The 22,679-nt window shown below is 46.9% G+C and overlaps 2 protein-coding genes across 24 annotated transcripts in view; one reads left to right on the top strand and one right to left on the bottom strand.

Annotated features, from left to right (window-relative positions):
• Nucleotides 1-11,260, top strand: part of LOC108048874 (PDZ and LIM domain protein Zasp) — a 56,954-nt gene extending 45,694 nt beyond the window's left edge. For 7 of the 23 annotated variants that reach the window (XM_044462072.1, XM_017129811.2, XM_044462075.1 and 4 more), the window contains 4 exons: nt 4,002-8,529; nt 9,880-10,063; nt 10,124-10,363; nt 10,564-11,260. In XM_044462072.1, coding sequence (XP_044318007.1) covers nt 4,002-8,529; nt 9,880-10,063; nt 10,124-10,363; nt 10,564-10,641 — 5,030 coding nt within the window. In that variant the 3' untranslated portion in view covers nt 10,642-11,260. Of the gene's footprint in view, nt 1-241; nt 434-2,373; nt 3,906-4,001; nt 8,530-8,892; nt 9,776-9,879; nt 10,064-10,123; nt 10,364-10,563 lie in introns of those variants that run through there. The other 16 variants (XM_044462086.1, XM_044462087.1, XM_044462090.1 and 13 more) reach the window with 8 other exon arrangements.
• A 1,764-nt stretch (nt 11,261-13,024) lies between these two features.
• The window catches only part of LOC108048927, a 37,447-nt gene continuing 27,792 nt past the window's right edge, over nt 13,025-22,679 (bottom strand). The window contains 4 exon segments of the mRNA XM_017129889.2: nt 13,025-13,811; nt 16,084-16,176; nt 16,884-17,112; nt 18,939-19,123. Coding sequence (XP_016985378.1) covers nt 13,310-13,811; nt 16,084-16,176; nt 16,884-17,112; nt 18,939-19,123 — 1,009 coding nt within the window. The 3' untranslated portion in view covers nt 13,025-13,309.

Genomic DNA, 22,679 nt, shown 5'->3' with positions numbered 1-22,679 from the left:
GCGAAACAACTAACCAACCAACAGTCCTCAAAAAATATCGAAATTATTGAAATGCTTTTGGCGAAATTTACTAAACCATTTTCTGCTCGTTAAACCCCGTCCACGTGAGCAACTAAATGAAAACTATTTGGCAAATGTGGCTGCATAAAACATTTAGCATAGTTTAAGTTACACTTTATATATATATTGTCTGCTGCTCGTGTGTATATATACCATTTATCTGTGCTGTGTACATATGTAGGTCGTAATGTAAGGTACCAACAGCAGCAGCAGCAGCAGTACAACAATCAGCAGAAGCAGCAGTATAGGAACTCTTACCCCATGGGATCTAATTATAGCACCCCGAGTCAGTCCCCCTACATTATCTCCACCACCAACAACAACAACTACAACAACAACTACAGCAACTACAACAATAATAATTTTAATCGAGGTAAAATGCTGCCAAAATGCAAACAACAAAATAGAAACCCATTGCCTCGCAGCCGAAGTTTCAGTTATTCCGTAGATTAATTCACTTGTTGAGTCCGATATCATCTGATATCATCTGCTGCTTTAAAGAGATCTGCCATATATCACATATCCATATACCCATCGCAGACATTTAAAACCCATTCAGGTCCTGGCACACAAATGAATTGCATTAGCAGGGCCCCTTCTCATCGCGAATGCGTTAATAATGGAAACATTTTGTTGACAAACTCAATCAATAGGTGGAAACATTTTAAAATGTGTTTATCATTATTATGGGCCCAGACGGGAAATTAAAACTGACAATGGCCGATGCAACCGCGGGTCGGGAAATGCGGGGGGCGGTGCTATCGGCGGCGGTTTCAATGCCAATGCGATTGCCATCTTCCACTTCCGTGTGCCAGTCGAAAGTGCTGAAAGGCGAATGCAAATGCGAAATCGCTGGGAAAATGGGGGAAATGGGAAAAACAGAACATGAAGGGTGGCATATAACCAAACCAAACCGAACCGATTCGAAAAACCAAACCAAATGAAAGCAAACCAAACCGATACGCTGCGTATACGTAACGCGTTGCCAGTGCAACGAAACAAGACCCATTCATGTTTCCCAGAAATAAATGATATAAAATGTATACGGTTGCCGCTGCAATTCCTGCCTCAGCTTGCGTGGCAGTTGCCATTGTGGTCGCCTCCTCCCCCGCTCCCTTTTCGCCAGGATAGGGCTTTAAATGCAGCGCAAATATCCCGCCGGGGAAAATGAAGAAGGCTGCAGACAGTGGGCTGTAGAAGAAAATAAAGGAAAATCTTTTTTATATTGGGCTTAAGCCCAGGTGAATTCAGGGGAAAAATTCCGAAATAGTTAAAAAATCATAACTAGTTCAAACCCCTATAAACAAAAGAAAGTAATAAATAACAGAATAGTATAGAAAACCTTTTTTATTAGCGAAAAAGTTATAAGGCAACTTTCATTCAATATCCAAAGATAAGGAATATCTTTTAGATAAATATTTTTAAAATATACGTCTGACTTTTCCGGCTCACTGTGTTTACGGCTTTAACAAGAACACTTTGGGCTCTCTCGCGGAAATTTCTGGTGTTTTTTCTTCGCCATCTGCACATATATCTCTGCTCCTCCGTGTTTGTCTGTTTGTTTGTTTGTTTATCAATTACCGCGCTGCGATGCTGGCTGTCATAACGGAAATGAATTAACAACAAATATGGCGGCACCAACAATTGCACTCCCAATTTATGGGGCAATTTTCGCAAGCGCCACATTCGTTAAGCAATTAAAAATGCAATTAGTAAGGGAAGCGAAAGGAGAAGCTCTCCGGTCGCATAAATCTTCATTCCGCCAGGAATCAATCTCCTAATCAAAGCGAAAATCACGCACAACCGCAGCAATCATTTGGGGTTTTTCGGTTTTGGGTTTCGCCCCGAAACTTTGCCCCCGGAAGAAAAAAGAAAACCAGTGGCGGCATATGAGCAAATCCAGTTCCAATTTGCTTTCCGGAGAGTCGGGGGAAAAAACGAGAAACGAGAAATGTGCTGGCAAACAAATGTTTGCCTTGCACAAATGCCGACACGCACAGCCAGCTTTTCCACACGGAGCGGGAAATGTAAACGAAAGCAGATAAATTACCAGCCATTATTATACGAACAAGCATCCGCCTCAGTTTTTCACCACCTGCCCCCCGCTTTTCCGCAGTTTTCTTGGGCAGAGTGGCCGAATATTGAAGCGTGCCAAGGGGCCATATATCAGAGGACTCTGTGGCATTCGTCAGAGCGAGGATTTATCGAGGGCACTTTGCCTCCTATTTCTCGGGATTGGGGCGGAACTATTGTCCTAGGCTCATTACGCATAATCCCACGAATAACTTTTGTTTTGGTTTCTGCTTCTTTTAGGTTACGGTTACCCCTACACGTATTAGAAATCCCCATTGCCTCACACACACCAAGCCGCAAATAAAAGGCGTGCAAAGTTGGCGAAATTCTGGAAAGCAAATATGTTCTACAAAATACCTAAGCATACTATCAAAATTGAATGGAATACTATGAGTTTTAAGCAATAAACTTTGCAACTGCAAATCTATACTTCAAAGAAATACCTCCACAGATGTTTATAAGAACCATAGTATAAATGCTTCATGCCTAACCGCATACTGCTTAAAGCGCTCTGAAAAGTCTGTCCGCTCTTGGATATATCTATCTGTACACCTATGTCTGTCTATATAAGTACTAATCGAACTGTGTCCCCGGCTATTCTAAGAATTTCTTTCTTTACACAACTTTGCATGCCTTTTGTCTAAGCAAAACAATTCGGGGGGAGAAAGGAAGGCCAAAAATAATAAATATAGAGAAAAACTTTGCCGAATGCCCTGACGGCCTCTTATTATGGCCGAAAAACTTTCTGTTGTTGCTGCTGCCAACATTTTTGATATGACAAAATATTTGCGGCAATAATTTCTTGTTTGTTTTCCGTTTGTATCTGCCACAGAAACGGTCCTTTGTCCTCCGTGTGTTGGTCGTGTGTTTCTGCCATTTTCAATTTCTGCGAAATTACAGCCAATACCGAATTATGCATAATAAAATCCAATGACTACCTGTCGACGCCATTTTTGCTCGTTGGGGGTTTTCCTTTTTTCTTCTCTTTTTTTTTTTGGAGGAGGGAGTCAGACGAGGGCCCATAAAAAATGGAAGTAAATATGCGTGCCTAGCGGAGAGAATTTCCCCTCGCTGTGTATACGCGTGTGTTTATTGTTGCTCGCCATGAAAATGGCTCTGAAAATAAGAAATAAAAAATTTATTTGCCTCTGCAAGGGGCATAAAATGTTGTCGCCCCCTCGTCGTTCTCCTAGCGACTATTGTTGAATCGCATTAAATATATTTTCCCTCTTTATACGGCCTGCAATACACCGTTGTTTGTTTGTCTGTCAACAAATTGCAATGGAGCTGGGGTTGGGTTGGTTGTAGGGCGTAAAACTTTTCCGATCCACTCATTGCTTCGCTTCGATTGAGTTGCCTGCTGACTTAACCGCCTGCCGTGCCTCTGTGTGCCTTGAACTTGACCATCCATACACCACTCGAACCACTCGAACCACTCGCAGCCCATTACCTACACTAAAACCACAAACTGAACGAAATCAGGTCTTAGTTGCTTAAGTTTTTTGCCGCCTCTTGCCCAGTAGTTTTTAGCCTGAAGTTGTGTCTCTGTAGTTCGTAATAGCCTTCGAATTCGCTGCCGCTGTCGCCGTTGCACCGCCACTGATCCTCTGATCCACTGATCCACTGATCCACTGAACCACTGAACCACTGAAAATCCGATCCACTGATCCACCACCAACGCTCTGCCGCTTTCTCAGTGCCAAGGACTAACAAGCGCTTGTCTTTTGTTTCTTTCTGCTCTTATATTTGCCCTGTCCGCCCTGAAAACTAAACCAAAACTAACTCTGCGCCCCGAACCACATCACAAAACCACCACACTGTCCCCAAACACTTGACCCCCGCTGTTTGACCCACCGTCCGCCGGAAAGGTGGAGAGGCTGTGGAGGAGCTGCAGCCGGAATTCGAGGAGGAGGACTGCTTCGAGATGGACATCGAGGTGGCCCTGGCCGCCAGTCGGCAGTCGCAGCGTGGCTCCAGTTTCACCTGGCCACCACCGCAGGATGACAGCCACCTGGCGCCCACCGCCGCACCACTCTACATCCCGCCGCCCGAGACGCAACATGTGGTGGTGTCCAATCCGGTGCAGCAAGTGCCTCCGTTACCACCTGGAGCGGCAACTGCTCGACTAGATCCGCAGCCCCAAGGGGAAAGCTCCCAATGGCAGAGCTATTCTGCTCCACAATTAACAGCCGCCAGTGCGCGTCAGTTGGCGGAGCAGGAATCGAGCTCGGACAGCTACACATCCACTTCGACCACGACGACGACCACTTCGGAGGAGTATCAGCGGATGTACGCTGCCCAGATTCAGGCCTACCAGATGCAGGAGCAATCTGGCTCCGAGTTCGATTACCAGGTGGATTACGGAAGCACCCAGGATTCCATTCAGGAGTACGCCTCCGGCAGGAGAAGTGCCCAGGAGTGTGTGGACTCGCTGGCGGTGCCGTTGAGCACCTACAAGCTAGTCGACATGGTAAGGGAGGTGACACCCAGTCCCGTGACCACGCCCACTCAAACACCCGCTCCTGCTCCCTCGACCCGACGCGTTGTGTTCAACGATGAGCCCGAGATCAAGGAGTTGCCCCAACTATCCGGCGAGCTGGAGACCATACCCGAGGCCCTAGAAGGTATCGAGGATCGGGAGGGTCTGGTGATCGAACAGCGATGCCAGATCCTTGAGAGCGAACGCAAGTTCCAGCCCACGCCCGAGATCAAGATTGAGATTGCCCCGGTGCGCCAGATACCTCCGACCAAGATTCCCAATCCCATGCCCAAGGAGTGGATTAATCCCATGATTCGAGTGTTGACCACAGCCCCGGAGGTTCCCTTCCACCTGGTGGAGTGTCCCTTCCCCCGTCCCTGTGGGGATGACTTCGAAGCAGAGGCGGAGGCAGCTGAATCCGCCAGAGCTCAAGAAGTGCCTGCTCCTCCTCCTCCTCCTCCACCACCGGCTCCTGCTCCAGCTCCAATTGAGCCACCACTTGCTCCCTTGCGTGAGTCTCCTCCCCGGGGATCCCGTCTCACCCAAGCCATGGTAACCGCTCCCGAGTTCGCGCTCCAGTTTGCCCCTCCCGCCGACCAGGGCATCCCACTGCCGGAGGAAACCGAGCCCTACATGCCACCACCCATCGAAATCAAGCCCTATCTGCGGGAGGATTACCGACCCAAGTCTCCGTTTGTGAGTGCCCTAACCACCGCCCCCGAACGCCCCTTCGAAGGTCACTTCGACAAGGATGTGCCCATCCACATGATCGACCTGCCCACCCCCAAAGAGCACCTGAGCATGTGCGATGCCCTGTGCACCGCCCCGGAACGTGGCTACACCCCCCTGAACCCCGAGAACGCCATGCACCGCGTGGACGAGGAGCAGAAGCAGCAGGAACTGAAGAAGCATGAATTTCAGGTGCTGGATCACGAGGAGGAGCTGGGCATCCGGCCGGAGCCGCCACAGTCCGTGGAGTTCTACGAGACGCGCAGGGATCAGCCCCGGAAGTCGTCCGCCTTTGCGGCCATGCAAGCATTCCAGCCATCCCGTGAGCCGCTCTCCTCGAACTCGGTCTCCAATGCTGGCAGCGTGGTCGACACTCCCCGGGCATCGATTGTGTCCGCCCTGAAGGAGGAAACCGATCTGGAGTTCCAGAAGTACTGCAAGGCCCAGCAGCGCAATCAGAAGCGATTGGAGTACTTCCACCAGAAGGAGGAGGAGCTGTCGGGCCTCCAGGGGCAGCAGCTCACCCAACTGCAGAGGGAACTCTCGAACCAGCAGCAGAACCTCCTGAGCCAACAGCAACTGCAGCAGTCCAAGATGCTCCAGCTGCAGCAGTGTGCCCAGAGTCAGGAGTTGCAGCACCAGATGCAGCAACTCACACAGAAGTCGCAACAGCAGCAGCAGCAGCAGCAGCCTCCCCAACAGCAACACTCCCAAGTAGCCCAACAGCAACAGTCCCAAGTAACCCAAAGAACCCAACACCAGCAGCAGCAACAAGTGTCCCAAGTAACAGCCCAACAGCAACATCAAGTAACCCAACAGCAACATCAAGTAACCCAACAGCAACAGCAACATCGACACTCTCTGCTCTCGCAAACCACACTCGCCGAGACCCAAACCCTTCAGGCCAACGCCCAATCTCAGAGTTCCGCCTCCTACAGCTCCAAAGCGACTGCTTGCTCTAACTCCTCTTCCACAGTCCCACCTGCCACCTCAACCGCTTTCGCACCTGCTCCTGCACCAGCACCTGCACCTGCACCTGCTCCTGTCCGCCAACTACCAGCTATCGCTGTACAAAGTAGCCACTGCAGCAGCCAGTTCGATGCCCACGAACTGATCGAGGAGACCGCCGAGGAGCTCGAGCACTCGGAGGTCCTGTTCCCGCCGCCCTCCCCGCTGAGCCACCTGACCAAGCAGGGCAAAGCCGTACAGTCCGGCCTCCACAAGGCGGACAGCATCCCCAAGTACCAGCGCAACTGGACGGTGCTGCCCACCCAGAGTCCCATCCGTACCCCGGAGCCGCAGGAGCTGCGCGAGAATGTCCCGTTGGCGTTCGTGGATGGGGCATCCAAGGCGCCGGTCACTAGTGACTCCTCCACTGTACATAAACCCATAGCCATAGCCCAGGTGGCCCAAGTTGCCGCGCCGACAATTGTGGTTGCTCCCTCCCGGGAAAGGGAGAAGGAGCGGCGACCGCAGCTGTCGGTGCCCATTATTGTTGAGGATCGATCCGGTCCAGTAACGATGGCTTTCCAACCGCTAGACGAACTGGTGCGCCCGGACCAGGCCCTGACGCCCACCCGGCCGTACACGCCCTCGCTGACCAACAAGCCGGCTCCCATTGTGCCCTTCTATCAGACGGAGGAGAAGCTCGTCTTCGAGGAGTGCTCGGCCACGCACGCGAGGAACTACAACGAGCTGAGTGCCTCGCCCTTCCCGGACAGGACGCGTTCCCCGGCCCCAGGACCGCCACCAAATCCGCTGAATGCCATCCGAGCTCCGAGGATGAAGGAGCCGGAACCGAAGTCGACAATTCTCTCCGTGTCCGGCGCTCCCCGCCTGCAGACAGGCTCCATTACGACGGGCCAGAGCTACCAGGGTCAGCTGTTGGCCCACTCGGAGCAGAGCTCACAGTCGGCCAGCCAGAGCTTCAGCCAGCAGCCGGAGAGGATTACGGAACAGAGGGTGGGCAATCTGAGCATCCAGCAGCGGGAGCAGTCTTCCCAATTGCAACAGCAGGCCCAGTCGCAGTCGCAGAGTCAAACGCGCAGCCAGGTGGGAAATACCCAGATCGAAAGACGTCGCAAGGTCACCGAGGAGTTTGAACACACCCAAAGTGCCAAGACCATTGAGATCCGCACTGGCTCGCAGTCTGTTAGCCAGACCAGGGGTCAATCCCAGTCAGTTACCCAGGCCAGGGGTCAATCCCAATCAGTTAGCCAGAGTCAAAGCCAGGCTCAATCCCAGTCCCAGGGCCAATCGGACACTGAGCGCCGCTCTTCGTACGGCAAGACGGGATTCGTGGCCAACCAGGCCAAGCGTCTGTCCTGTTTGGAGCAGGAGATCAGCAGCCTGACCAGCCAGTCGCAGGCCATCAGTGCCCGGGCCTCTGCACTCGGGGAGGGTTGCTTCCCGAACCTGAGATCGCCCACCTTTGACTCCAAGTTTCCCCTAAGGCCGGCGCCCGTGGAGTCCACAGTGCCGGGCTACGGGACAGCTCCAGCCGCCACAAGCAAGCTAATGGCGCCACCACCTGGTTTCATCCAGCAGCAACAAAGTCAGCAGCAGCAGCAGCAGCAAAGATCTGCCTTCTCCGGCTACCAAGCCACCACTTCATCAGTGCAGCAAAGCTCGTATGCGAGCAGCCAGAAAGCCACCTCCTCATCGCTCTCATCATCCTCATCAGCATCTGCTTCAGCATCAGCATCCGTCGCGAGATCGTCGCAAAGTCTAACCCAAGCTTCTGCTATTACTACCACCACTAATAACCAGGCCACCACGGCCTACAGGAGCAGCAATGGCAGCACCATCAAGCCTAATCTGGCCTCGCGGCCATCCATCGCTTCCATCACAGCTCCAGGATCAGCTCCAGCTCCAGCTGTAGCTCAAGCTCCAGCTCCATCTGCGGCCCCAATCAAAGCTACTGCTCCGTTCAAAGCCCCCATTGCGCCAAAGTCGGTGATTGCGAACGCCGTTAACGCTGCTGCTCCGCCCGCTCCCGCTGTCTTTCCGCCAGACCTGAGCGATCTGAACCTGAACTCTAATCTGGATGATTCCCCAGGTGCCGGGAACAAGGGCGCTGGAGCCTTCGGAGCCACCTCAGCGCCCAAGAGGGGCAGGGGCATCCTGAACAAGGCCGCCGGACCCGGAGTGCGCATCCCACTGTGCAACAGCTGCAACGTGCAGATCAGGTGAACAGAGCATCCCCGAGTTCGTTGTTGGTTTCCGAGTTTGATTTGTGTTTATTTGTGGCTTCGAAAGATACTAATTCAAAGAGGATATCCTGAGATTTTTGTGACCATATTGATATCTGACTTTTAATGACCTTTTCCCTCTTTTTTGTTACTTATTTTAAGAGTTGTTTTTTGGGATCAGCTTCCTACTGAAGAGCTTGATCCCAGCCCGATACCCATTAATTTGACTTACTTATTTTAAGAGTTATTTTTTGGGATCAACTTCCTACTGAATTGATCCCAGCACGATTCCCACTAATTTGCCTGCAACCAATCTAACCCGCTCGCTTTTTGTGTTTTGTTTACCCCGTTTTTTTGCAGTTCCCAAGGGAGCTACCACCGCTGTCAAAGCCACTAATCCGCATGCTAATCCTCAAACCTATGCCACCTTGCCACGCCCCCATCCTCAGACAACTGACTCACCCGCCCAGGAAATGGAAAAGGAGTCGGATGCCATTACCTTGCTGACCGAGTCCGTTGGAAAGATTGATATGGGTGACAAAACCCATGCATTTATGCAAGAAGCGGGCAAAATTATTACCAACATGTTGGAGGCACGACTGGCCAACAATGGTGGTCAAAATGGTCCACTCTCCCATGCAGGAAGCTCCTTGAGCCTGCGAAGCAACAGTAGCTCCAATCTCTCCAAGAGTCCGATGATTGTGCGCAAACGTCTGGATCTCGATGACTTTAAGAACCTGGATCCCACTCAACCCGTTGCTCTGCAGCCTGTCATTGCCGTACATCCCCAGAAGGATCTGGCCACAGAGGTGGGAGTCCAAAAGGCACAGCCGCAGGTTCCTCGCGTGGAGCAGACCCTGCAAATGGAACTACCTGCCCAGCATCCCATGGGCAAGATACTCGATCTCTGCGATGGTGGCAAGGCCATCGACACTCCCGAACCGGTGGCATTTAGGAACAATTTGCGACGCACTGGAGCCACCCATGCGGCGGATCGCAGATCCTACATAGAACCCAAACAGGGTCCACCTGTTGTAGCCAGCCAGAATGGCAATCAGAGTGCAGATCAGAATGGAAATGGCACCCAGAACAGCTCACCCACCTACAGTGTTTCCGTGAAGGCCTTGGGACCTCACAGTGAGGATCAGAAAACCATGTCGGAGGAGAACGAAAGGGCCGTGAGTCAGTTGCTCAAGGAGGGTAAGCGTCCCGTGTGCTGTCAGTGCAATAAAGAGATTACCTCGTAAGTAGAAAACAGCGCAGCTTTCTTTGTTTGTTACTTTATTAACAGAATATATAATCTTATTTCAATTCCCATACTAATTTGCTTTTATATCGCTTCCACAGAGGACCCTTCATCACGGCTCTTGGCCGCATCTGGTGCCCGGATCACTTCATCTGCGTGAACGGCAACTGCCGTCGTCCGCTGCAGGACATTGGATTCGTTGAGGAGAAGGGCGACCTGTACTGCGAGTACTGCTTCGAGAAGTACCTGGCGCCCACCTGCAGCAAGTGCGCTGGCAAGATCAAGGTGGGTTTTTAACTTATCCTTTGATTTACCTGATTAATAATTATATTTCCCCCACAAAAGGGTGACTGTCTGAATGCCATTGGCAAGCACTTCCACCCGGAGTGCTTCACTTGCGGCCAGTGCGGCAAGATCTTTGGCAACAGGCCCTTCTTCCTGGAGGATGGAAACGCATACTGCGAGGCCGATTGGAACGAGCTGTTCACCACCAAGTGCTTCGCCTGCGGCTTCCCCGTGGAAGCTGGTGATAGATGGGTGGAGGCCCTGAACCACAACTACCATAGCCAATGCTTCAACTGCACGGTGAGTAGATCTTTAGTATAACCATTTCTGATAGAGAAATTTTATTCGATTGACAAACAATTTTCCAAATCAAACCATTAATTCAGAAGTAATAAAGAAATTAAGTACCGCGTATAGTGATAGTCGGGGCCCTCGACTGTAGCTTTCCTTCTTGTTTTAATTTATTATTTTATAATAATTTTCCCATATCTCTTTTACAGTTCTGCAAACAGAACCTGGAGGGCCAGAGCTTCTACAACAAGGGCGGACGTCCCTTCTGCAAGAATCACGCGCGCTAAAATGCCGACCAGCTGATTTTGTTCGACTTCAGGGATCACGCACACTAACCAACAACAACAACAACAACAACTATCTTCACAATCCTCGGATTACTTGGATATCTAAAGCTTATTATTGCAATTGTCAGAGTGAATAATGCGTAACAATTATTATTTCTATTTGTTTTTGAATTGTGCACACAAATGTTATCCTAATTTTAAATGATGAACGAATCACTCTAAATCAAAACCGTAGCTGCAAACGACACGAAATCGAATTAGCTAGCAAATTATATGATGCCCAACACAACACAACTATTATTTATTCAACAAACATCGTATCATAACCGAACTACCGATCCCACGCTAAATATGTATATGTATATTGTGGCCAGAGTTAATTTACTTAGTTGAGCCTGAGCACTGTTGATCAACCCGGAACCAAAAGCCAACAAATCGCGCGAGAGGATTTCCCAATTCGATTGGCGACATAATCGGATGATGAAAAGTCAGACGAGGTTGTTTCAGCAGGTAGTTGCTTATTTAATTTCTAAATTTATGTTGTAAATTATCCATAATTCGATTGTAAATTTTAAATGATCAGCAAGTGAATAAATTTCGAAATCTTTTTCGCGTTTAATGAATGAGTTTTTGTGGTGTTAAAAAGGGAGTCCTAATTTACTTCGCCTGTAATGTCATAATCGTTGGCAACTTCCGGTTTGCTGCGCACACACGAATTCCACCGGCTGCCTGAAAGTATGCAACAGTTTTTGTTTTCCGCCCACACACACACACACACACATGGCCACGCACTTGTACAGCAATTTCATGCTTAACCGATTTTTGTTGGTTTCATTTGAGCCTGGTATTTTATTTTTTCGGCTCTCGGTTTTAAGGTGTGAGTGGGCTTTGGGGCTGGGTGTTAATCGCTGGGACTCCAAAGCCTCGGATTTCTACCCCTCGGAAAACAAAACTTCACAGGCCTGACGATGGCAGCAAAATTCACGCTAGATTAAGCAGGATCAGGACGTGCTGCCACGCCCTCCTGCCTTTCCCTTTCCCCTTCCTCCTTTCCCTTTTCCCGAGTAAGAAAAACAATTTGGGGTTTTTGTGGCATTTTTCAACGATTTGTTGGGTTTTATTTCTCATGTTTAGTTTACGTCGCCTTGCACATTACGGTAAAGGACTTTAAGTTAGTTTTTTTCGAGTGTGTGTGTGTGTGTTTGCTTGTGTGTGTGAGTGTTGTACTCGTGCTGGACACGCGTACAATTAGTCGTAACTTACATATCATTAGGGGTAGGTCTACCTATTTTTGTTTTTGTGCGAAACGCATTCAGAAATCGAAATCGACATCGAAGTTCAGTATTCAGTTGGATATTCGTGGTTTCCGAAAGTGCGCGCCAAATTTGTCACCGTAGCGTTCCGTTGCGAGTTATGCATATCCCGTGGATACTCATACCTACATACACTATATACTTAGTTTTGCTCTTCGTTTCTGGCCTGGTTTATAGTTTAGTTGCTAGAAATGCATTCGAAATTTCGTATTTACAGTTCGATAGTTGGCTGAGCTCAGAGTTTCTCTTTTTTAACATTTTCATTTGTTTGCTTTTTGTTATACCCTTGCAGAGGGTATTATAATTTCAGTCAAAAGTTTGCAACGCAGAGAAGGAGACATTTCCGACCCTATAAGGTATATATATTCTTGATCAGCATCACCAGGAGAGTCGATCTAGCCATGTCCGTCTGTCCGTCTGTCCGTCCGTCTGTCCGTCCGTCTGTCCGTCCGTCTGTCCGTCTGTCCGTCCGTCCGTTTCTACGCAAACTAGTCCCTCAGTTTTAAAGCTATCTGCTTGAAACTTTCCCAAAACTTGTCTTTCTATTGCAGGTAGTATATAAGTCGGAACGAGCCGGATCGGGCCACTATATCGTATAGCTGTCATATAACTGAACGATCGGAAATGCCATAACTTTGGTGTTTTTGAAGTTAGGAAGTTGTAATTTTCTATGGGTTTTATTTTTGGCCAATCAGTCTCCCCTACCAAATTTCATAAGGATCGGGCGACTATATCCTATAGCCGCCATATAACTGATTGATCGGAAATGCCATAACTTTGGTGTTTGTAAAGTTAGAAAGTTGGGATTATCTATGGGTTTAATTTTTCGCCAATCAATCCGACCTACCAAATTTCATAAGGATCGGCCGACTATATCTTGTAGCTGCCATATAACTGAACGGTTGGAAATGCCATAACTTTGGTGTTTTTAAAGTTGGGAAGTTGGGATTTTTTATGAGTATTAAGAATGCATCATATAAATAATTTTGGAGAATATAATTTACAGAATATTCTGCAAGGGTATATCAACATCGGCTCCGCCCGAAGTTTGCTTTCCTTTCTTGTTTTTGTTTTTTTTTTGTTTTTTGGATACTTTAATACTTCAATGGGTAGGCGTATATATGTATAATTGCAAGTATCTAGAATTCGTAATAACTACGCTGCGCATCTGCTTAATGCTTACAAAAATAAATTCAACACATTCAAGTACAACAAACAGCTTACAGTTTACGGTTTACAGATAGGGGTTACATTATATATATATTCATTTAGGAGCAGCTTGAGTTCCGTACAAATAAATACCTTTGGGTTAACACGAGTGTCTGAAGTATCCAACTGTTGGTTCAGTTCGATCGCTACAGATGCGCCAATATATCGATCTGATCGAGGGCGCTGGCCTGGCCAGCTGGGTTTTGCGTATGCGTTTGGGTTTGGGTTTGGGTTTGGCTGTGGGTGCTGCCGGGTGACTGGGAAATGGTCACAATGGTCACCAGATCCTTGCCTTTGGTGGCTCCTCCCGATGTGGCACTGGTCTCCCTTTCCGGCACCCGATTCGAGGACTCTATCTCCACAATGGCCGAGGTGAGCAATGTGTTCGACTGCAAGGCCGTGTAGTCCGGCAATTGCTCCACCACCGACGGCTCCGGCAGCTGCAGATCCTCGTTGGCCAGCAGTCTGCCGGACGGAGCCGTCTCGATGTTCCGCTCGCTGCACACGAGACTGGCGGGCGTTGCATTCCGGGAGCGGTAGCTGGGCGGCAGACTGTACTCCGACCCGCCCATGCTGCTGCTGATGGTTCCTCCGGCCCCGCCCCCTCCGCCGCCTCCCATTCCGGATCGCAGGGTGGTCAGTGGAGCTCTGCAAGTAAGCATAGTAAGTGAATCAAAGGCATGAATTATTTACACATGAGACAAAGTCAATCCGGTTCTGTTTGCCCTTCTCGGGCATAAGAAGATGGCAAATATGTTAACCAAATGCACAAATTTGCATCCATGAGATAGGGTCTATGAGTTTTGTCTATCTGGATGCACTGCGAAATAAATATATGTTGTATATCGTATATATTTTATTTATTGAGAGTGAAACTTTAACTTCTTCATTCCATTTAAAACAAGCCTTGATTACGATTACATAAATTTAGTGTGCTTTAAAATTAAGTGAGATAGTATTTACTACACTATGATTCTATGTTCATTATTGGCAATTTATTTAATTATTCACAATGCTATTTTTCGTCTTAGATCATTGAGAAATAGAGTAGGAAAATTCATTGAATTCCTTTTGATTAAATGTTCATATATTGATTTATAGTCTAAATTCATAAGTATTATATCATAATATATCTCAGTGCACCCAAACGTTGGCAGTCATCAGTATGTATGGGATATATGACGACTTTGTCCCTTTTCAAACAGACGAGTGAGTATATGCGAGTGTGTATTCTCTATATTCTCATCTTTGTCAATTTAAATAACAAAAGGCCGCTGTGGCAATTGTTGCCATGTGCATGCTATAGGTGAAAGGAAGGGATTTAAAGGGGATGTTTTTGAAAGGAGCTCTTTTTAGGTGGGGGTTTTTGGGGGAGTGGGGAATGGGGGAACTATACCCAAATCACAGACAATTCACACTTCAGTCGGCAGAGCACAAAAGTCAACACTTAAACGCTCATCTGCACATAATGGCCTACCGAGTGCTCGAAAAGGGGGGCGGGACTGGGATGGTGGGCGTGGCTGGTTGATTTCTCAAAATTCGAGAAGGTCGCACAAATTGTATGGAGCAATTTGGAGTATGTAAAATTGCATTTAATTGTTCCGACAAAGACGCCGGGCGAACGGAAACAGGAAAATAAGTCATCCTGCTGGGATGTTGGCCCAGGAATCGGGCCTATCTATATGTGGGCCTCCATTGTCCAGGATGCGATGTGATGTGCTGTGCATAACAGGCAATTTTCGCAGCACTTTGGCCGGCCCTTTTGTTTGTTTAATTGACTTGGCCGGCAGCAAGGACAGTTTTCCGTCCTTGGACATTTCCCCCCCTTTTTCCAGCCATCTCTACTACTACAGCCTGCTTGTTATGCGGCTTGGCAGGCTCTTCAAAAGTGCGCGCGTGTGTGTAAATATTTTGCAAAATTTTCCCTGAATTCTTTGCCAGTTTTGTGCCCTCCTCCCTCCCCGACCAATGCACACTAAAGTCATTTGAATACGCCGCTCACACACACACACACTGACTTGGGGGGACACATCCTTAAGGTATGCTGTGATTTCTTGCCACACACTTTGCATAAGTTTTGCTTTTTGACATACTTCCCCTGGCTGCTTCCTCTTCCTTCCGTTTCCGCTGGCATTTTTGGCTAACCTAAGTGTGCGGAGTAAAGCCCCGAAATCAGCTTTCCCTGTTGCCCTTCCATTTGCATTACTCACATTATAAATATTCAAGTGTGTGAGTGAAGTAAATTAATTTGACATAAATACGTTACGGTTTGAGTGGCAATTTTCTAAAACGAGCTGCAAATATTATTTGAATAAGAAATTAAAGCCGCCTTTGTCTGCTGCTCGGGCAGTAATTTGTGGGCCATAAAAATCAACTTTTCTCATTAGCCCAACATTATGCGTTCCGGGCGATAATTATTCCACCCACTTTTCGGGAATGTCCTTGTCATTTAAATTGCCATTGTGTGAGTCATGTTTTTTTTCGAGGGCGGAACGCAATCAGATTGCTCATATAAATTCTCGGGCAGGATTGCTTTATCTCTTCAATTAGTTGCCGAATCAATTGGCGAGTGTTTGCTGCCATCATCAGGCAATCTTTTGATTCGAGTCATCCCTTCGAATGGGAAAAATCGAAAATTCTCCAAAAACTTTTCGCCCCCCGAAAAGCGATGTGTCAATGTTGACACCCTTGGAAACCGCACAAAAGCCAAACCGCCGGAGCAGAGTCACCCCAGATCCCAGATCTCGAATATCCCCTGCCCGAATTTTCCTTGGCAGTCTGGAAAACATTTTGCGGTTTGGCAGGCGCCAAACTTTGCAAATAACTCACGAACGGCGGAACGGAAAAGTCGGAGTTTGAGGAAAAGGATAAGAGGGAGGGGTGGATTGGGGAGGATTGCGGCGGAAACGGAAGTACTTACCTCAGCAGGCTGCCCGCATGAGATCGATAAGTGGGCGGCGGCGAATTTCCACGCACCACGCCATTCTGGCGATCGCGGTCCAACAGCAAAAGTCTGCGGGAGAAAAGCGGAAAGGATTCGGGTGAGTAGCTGTTGTAGTTGTGGCACGACAGGAAAAAGGCGGCCGGTAAAGGGTAAGGGGTCAGCAAGTGCGGATGTGGACACTGGCAATAGATACACTGAGAAGCAGAGGGGGTATTGAACTTTATGGCTCAATATTTTTGATGGTTTACTATTTTTTTTTTATTTGGGGCTGTAATTAACAGAAGTAACAAATATAGCCATAAATAAGGTAATTGAGAAACAAAAACCTTTAATAATTTTTTTAACTTGTAAACATTCCATAGAAAATTAAGAAATAAAAACCTTTTTTCAGGTGATAATTTTTAAAGGAAATATTGATTTAAAAGAATAATAAAATCTGAAGACCAATATCATATATTTAAGAATTTCAGCTTTGAAAAATTAGCTATTTAGAAAGTTTTATAAGTCATATGTTAAAGAAATTTAATCGATAGGACTCCTGACTTTTCTCAGTGTAACTACAAAACGCTCTGGCCGCTGCATAATTATGCATAATGCAATTAATTGCGCCAGGACATGCGAGTGGCGGACGAAAGCCGCAGGACCGCCACCAACTGCTGTCCTTGCGTGTAATTTATGCACCAGCAGTTCTGGTCCACTCCTACTCCTGCTGGTACTCCTACTCCTGCTGGTGGCCCTACTCCTGCTGGTAATCCTCCCCGTGGTCGAACACTCACCTCAGCCGGTACTCCTGCATGCTGGCCTGGTACGAGGGCGGCGGTGGGCGGTGCTGGAACTCCGGGTAGAGCAGTCCGTGGGGTGCTCCTCCGCCTCGACTGCAGGGCCTCCGACCGCAGCGCCCGAGGTCCACACTGGTTCCTAGTCCGATTCCCAGGCAGCTCTGGCCCCCAGGTGCCGTCATCCGCCAGGCGGCTCCACTCACCGTCACCAAAACCACGCCGACTCCTGGAATCGAAGAAAAGTGGAATGAAAATGGACTTAATTTCAGAGCTAGACTTTCGGTAACGCCCCCAACTGAACTCATACCCCAACCCCCTTGGTTTTCCATTTAGCGGCCACTTTAATTAGCCCACTCCCCAGTGGGCGTGGCACGCAATTACAGCCCGCACTTAAAGCTTCAAATCCAACTCGAACTCGAGCTCCCAGCCTAAGCCTAATCATGCCGACCAGACTTTCACTTTTACTCCTGTCGGCCATTCAGTGGAGCATGTCATCATGGCAAATTTGCCAGCTAGGCATACGATTTTATTAGCGAAAATTGTCGTGAACGTTGTGACATCTCCCCACAAAAGCCAAAGACCCCAAAAGACCTCGCCCATCATCATTGCAGTGATGATTACGGCGACTATGACGATGGCGATGACGATGATGGTGATGATGATGGTGGGACTCCACCAGCTCCATTATGTGCCTGTACATAGTTGGAGATTTGCTGACTGGCTGGCTTGATTGCCATTAAATTATGTAAAATGCTGCCGCACATATACTGTACGTATGGACTGAAAACTTTTCGGTAATTGCCGCCGAAAATGGCGCAATGTCACGCTTCGCGAGCGCTAAACTAAACGCGCCGGCAATTGATTAGACGTCGCACACACAAAAACCCAGAGTTGCGGACTTCAAAATGAAGTAAAGAGCTCTGCACTTGGCCCCGCTTTTTGGGGTTGCGTAATGAATGATTCATGAGTGGCTCGAAGAGTGGCCAGAATCGAATCGAATCGAACGGCGTTTTAATTCGAAAGAGTTTCCCCAAGTGCATTTAATTTAAGCGAGTTCTGCCACCTGTTGAATTGGCCAAATAGAGCGATGGCTGCTGCTGCTGCTGGGCCAAAGAAATCGCAGCCGGAACTAAATGCTCTGCCAATATTGACAGTTGGCTTGTCTGGCTGCTGCAAATTTGTTTGTTCTTCGAACTGGGTCAGCAGATGTACGAAGTATCGCACAAAGCCAGATACTCAGGTACACACAGGTACAAAGGCCCTCAAATAGACACTGGGGCACCTCCTCTTTTTCTCATTTTTTTTTTCGTCGTGCTGCAAGAAAAACCCAGCAGCGAACGGCGGACAACACAGAATGGCATTTATAATTGTAACAATTGTGAACAAACACAGGGCTTTTCTCCGGCCAGGGGGATTTCCATTTCAACTCCCTCCCGTGACTTGTGTAAACATCAGCGGACATCAAAAGGCGCTCGTCGCCGACTTTAATGCCATTTTCCCTGCTCGATTTTTGCCAGATTACGTAATCGCCTAGTTTACCCTGCACTCAGAAAAATCGAATGGGGCCAGCTCTGCCATTAAATACAGAAAAATCACCCTTGAATTTGTAGCTTAGCGTTTAAGATGTACTTTTTTTACAAGGGAAATAAATTGTGGACCAAAATGTAATGAGGTGGGCAATATGCTTAACTTTAAGAATACAATAATGTAAATTTCCTAGTTTACTTTAGAAATATTTGTTACCTACAACTTTGTGGCGTATTTAAGATTTTGTAAGGGGAACCACATTTTCCATCAGTTTTAGCCCACCACTACTTCTGTAATTTCTACTAAATTAAACTTGTTCTTCTGACCAAAAGGTTTTTCCTATATCTAAGAGTAAATGTTATGCCCTTTTCAATGTTAATGTATAAAACCTAAAATAATAATACCTAAATGAGACACATAAATTATACTTTTTGAGTTACATATTTTCCCTTGAAAACGCTTCACATAATTTCCGTAATAAATACTTGAAATAACGTTGTGGAATCTCATAAAAGTCTTACTCACCAATCATTAGCAGGGCGGCCGTGAGGTGGGAGTTGGGCGGTCCGGCGAGGCCAGTGGCACCCAAGGCCGCTCCGCCCAGGGCGCAGGCCACGCCCCCCAGGGCGACGACGGCGATGAGGGCGCGCAGCGGCGGTCCGGCGAACCACTGGCCACAGCAGCCCTTGCCCGATCTCTCCGAGGGGGATCTGGAATTGAGCGGAAAATGGGAAACAGATTTTCAGTATAGCTGGCAGCTGGAAAAATAGCAAAGAAAAATGAGTGGGGGGGTGGGGGTGGAGGAAAATTTGTGCAGCGCAGGTGGGACGATGAGGAAAACAGATGCTCGACTGCGCAGCAAATTGGCAAACGGCAACGTCTCGTGCCAGGTCCTTTTCCTCTTTATCCTTGCGTTTCCCTTCACAAAAGCGCAGCGAGTGCGCAATTGTTGTAATTTGATGATTTATGAGGCAAAAGACCAGAAATTTGCGCACTGCCCGCCGACGAAACAAGCTGAAAGGATCGGATCCTTGGGCAGGCATCCTTGGGCATCCTTGCTGGCGAGGCAGGCAGACAAGCAGACAACCAGACGACGTAGAATATTTTTGCGGAGAAGGGACAATTTATGCGACGCAGACGGCGACAAAGGCAAAAAGGACGTGTGTGCGTAAATTCATTAGGATACGGCCAGCGTTTTCTACACCCGGCAAAAGACGAACCCTTGCCAAACAATTAGAGGAGGATATATTTATGGTCCTTGGCGGGGAGAGGGGAAGGGGGCTTGGGCTGGAAAAGCGTCTGGCGCTTTTGTTGTTTGTGTCATCGAAGCCGCTCTCCACAAAAAGATGATAAATTGTTGGAAAATTACGTGCACAAACATACATCCGTAAACAAGTTGGGCCACCGGAAATTTATGTTTAATAATTTGATGCTGTTCTGGCTGGCAAAAGGATTTCCTCGTGTATTTCGGATTTACACTTTTATGGCTGGCCATTAAAGAAGAACGGGGTTTCCTTGGGAAAAAAAAGGGCAGGGTCCATGGCCCCGGGGTCTCTGACACTCGTAATGCGACGGCATGAATGTTTCATCAGTTGTCGTGTCATGATAAATTTGATCTTTTCAGCTCATCATCGCTCAGGCCCTCGGAAATGAGCGCGCAGAAATGCCAAAAGGTGAGTTCATTCGGAACAATAACTATGTTCAAGTTTCTAACGCATTCCCAGATCGTTCTTCGTATTGCCAACCACCCCGAGATTCCCACTCGTAGATCTCTGCACCATGCGGCATTTCAATCACGGCCCCATGCGGTGACAAAAGTTCAACTACATCGATGTATCTTCTCTAGACTTCTCTACCCCCCATCGAGATCGAATGTTGCCAAGCGGCAGATGATTGATTGGCTACAAATTAGAGGCGGACCAAATCGGAGAACCGATGCCCATTCCCATTAGCATGTGCAATCCCATCTGGGGCCCCATTAAAACTCATTGCATGTGAGCAAACAGAGCAAGTGCGCACTTGCTATATGGTGAATATAGTATATGGCATCGTTAAAACACGGCGGAAAATAGTTATTCATATAAATGTTTTTGACAAGCAACTGGAAGTGGTTTAACCACATAACAATTTGGTAAAATTTTATTTGCAGGCGTGCAACAGATATAATTAAAATTTTGGTTTTAAAGATTATAAAAGAGCAATGCTCTTAAATATAATCAAGATCGCATATCTTCAAAATGTCTAAGTCAATAAATATTTGAAGATACCACAAGAAATACAATTCTAACACCGCAATTTGAAACACTGTTAATACATTTATTTCTAAAGCTACATATTATCTTTAATTTAACGGGAAATATAATTTAGATTTGATAAATGATCAAAATTTGTTCTACATTAAATTGTGTTAATTGTCCCTACAATAAATATCTCAAAAATCAATTCCAGCTGCACAAATTGAAATACAATTAAGTGTAGATTTTTTCCCTGAGTGCACCTTTATCCACACATGTGTGTGATGTGTGTTCAAAGTGGTTCAGGGTCAGCTCAGGCTTTATAAGTCTAGCGAAGGCTTAGAAGCCAAAGCTTTAAGCAGCTGACGGACACTCAAGTCTAGGCTCACTCAGTCATTCAGTCATTCAGTCAGTTTGTCAGTCTGTCAGTCTGTCAGCCTGGCAATTATTCAATCAGGCGGCTGCATTTAATTTTCATTTATTAATTGCAATTTGTAATTGCCAACATTGACACAGTTCCATTGGCCGAGCCGAGCAGAGTGTATTTATTTATTTATTTTCGCGCCCGCCGCTTACTTATCGCTGAACTTTCATTTCTGCAGAGAGTTTCCATTTAAATGGCGTTTCCGTTTCCTTTCTCCTCCTCCCAATTCCCCTTCCTTTTCCTTTCCGGCAGCTGTCAGTTTGACATTTGCATGCGAGTGAACAGTTTCCAATTGATTAAGCAATTTTCAGTGCGTCAAAGACAAAGGCGGCTTCATTACGATAAGACTCAGCGGGATTTTTCCTTTTTTTATCAGGCCAACATCCGCCGACAACTAACAACAACAGCATTCATGTTTTTATGGGAGCTCGTAAAACCGAAACATTCATTCCGCTCGCACCCGCACGCCAATTAGAAGAAGAAGGCCTAATCAAAGTTTAATGGAAACTTAATTTTATTTATCAGGCATTTCCCCAAGCAGCGGCTTCTCTTCTCCGCTCGTGAGAAATCAAATGAAAGCATTGGAAAACTAATTAAATGCGAACGGCAGACAATGAAAGCGAAATTCGTGTTGAATTTAATTTACATGAATATTTGATAATTTATTTAATTCATTGGGGCTTTTCTTTTCGCTCTCGGTTAGTTTCAGTTTCAAATTCAGTTTTCCTTTCTTTTCACCTCGACTTATGTAATTAAATGTGGAAAATGAGGCAATCACCGCGGGCGCAGCAAATGAAAATAATTAGCTGGAAAAGCATATTAACATTGGCACATTGGCACACACACACATACATACAAAGCCAAGGCTTTTCAGATTTTGGCCCACTGACAAAGCGAATTTTTGGCTGCAGCTGCCTGTTGGATTAAGCCACAAAACCCATTTTCAACTTTCAATCACAGCGTTTTCCCTTCTCCCCGATTTTCCTTCCCGAATGAGGCCATAATTACAGAGCGCTTTTCAACTTTGCCGCAGTTCTGATTTGTAATAGTAACTTTTTTTCGGTTCCCTCATTGTTTTGCGGGCTTTTGTTGTTTTGGCAAAAAGGGTTTCGGGGCCTGAACTACGAGCTGTGTTAATTTGGGTAGACATTTGGGGGAATGGCTTGTTCTTCTGGTTAAAGTTGGGTGATTCGAGTTCAAAAGATCTTTAAGCTGCACAGGGAGAAATCTAAGAATAATAGATTATGGATAGGAGTTTTTTTTGCACACAAAGGGCTTCAATTTGCGACGTAGCTTGTTGCTATATTCAAATTCTTTATAAGTCATTATGTGATTTTTTTAATGCGTTTTAATGGTGATATCTTAGGGTTCATTCATTTAAAAAGACAAATTCGGAATTACGTTCTTGTTTTAAAATTATTTGAATGTATTTAATAGAACTTGAAATGATTGGCTAGTACAAAAAATAATTAAATAGTATTAATAGAACTTTTCTGTGTGGGAAACTTTTATAGATCTTTTGCCCCTTTCTTTAAAATGAAATCGCTGAGGTGTTCTATTAAATTCCATGACACTTTCAAAGCATTAAAATCTCTTTGAGAAAACAAC

This window comes from Drosophila rhopaloa, unplaced genomic scaffold (assembly GCF_018152115.1).
Source record: "Drosophila rhopaloa isolate 14029-0021.01 unplaced genomic scaffold, ASM1815211v1 contig_115, whole genome shotgun sequence".
Taxonomy (NCBI): Eukaryota; Metazoa; Arthropoda; class Insecta; order Diptera; family Drosophilidae; genus Drosophila; species Drosophila rhopaloa.
The sequence above is the reverse complement of the archived record's forward strand: the minus strand, read 5'-3'. Positions and strand labels throughout refer to the sequence as shown.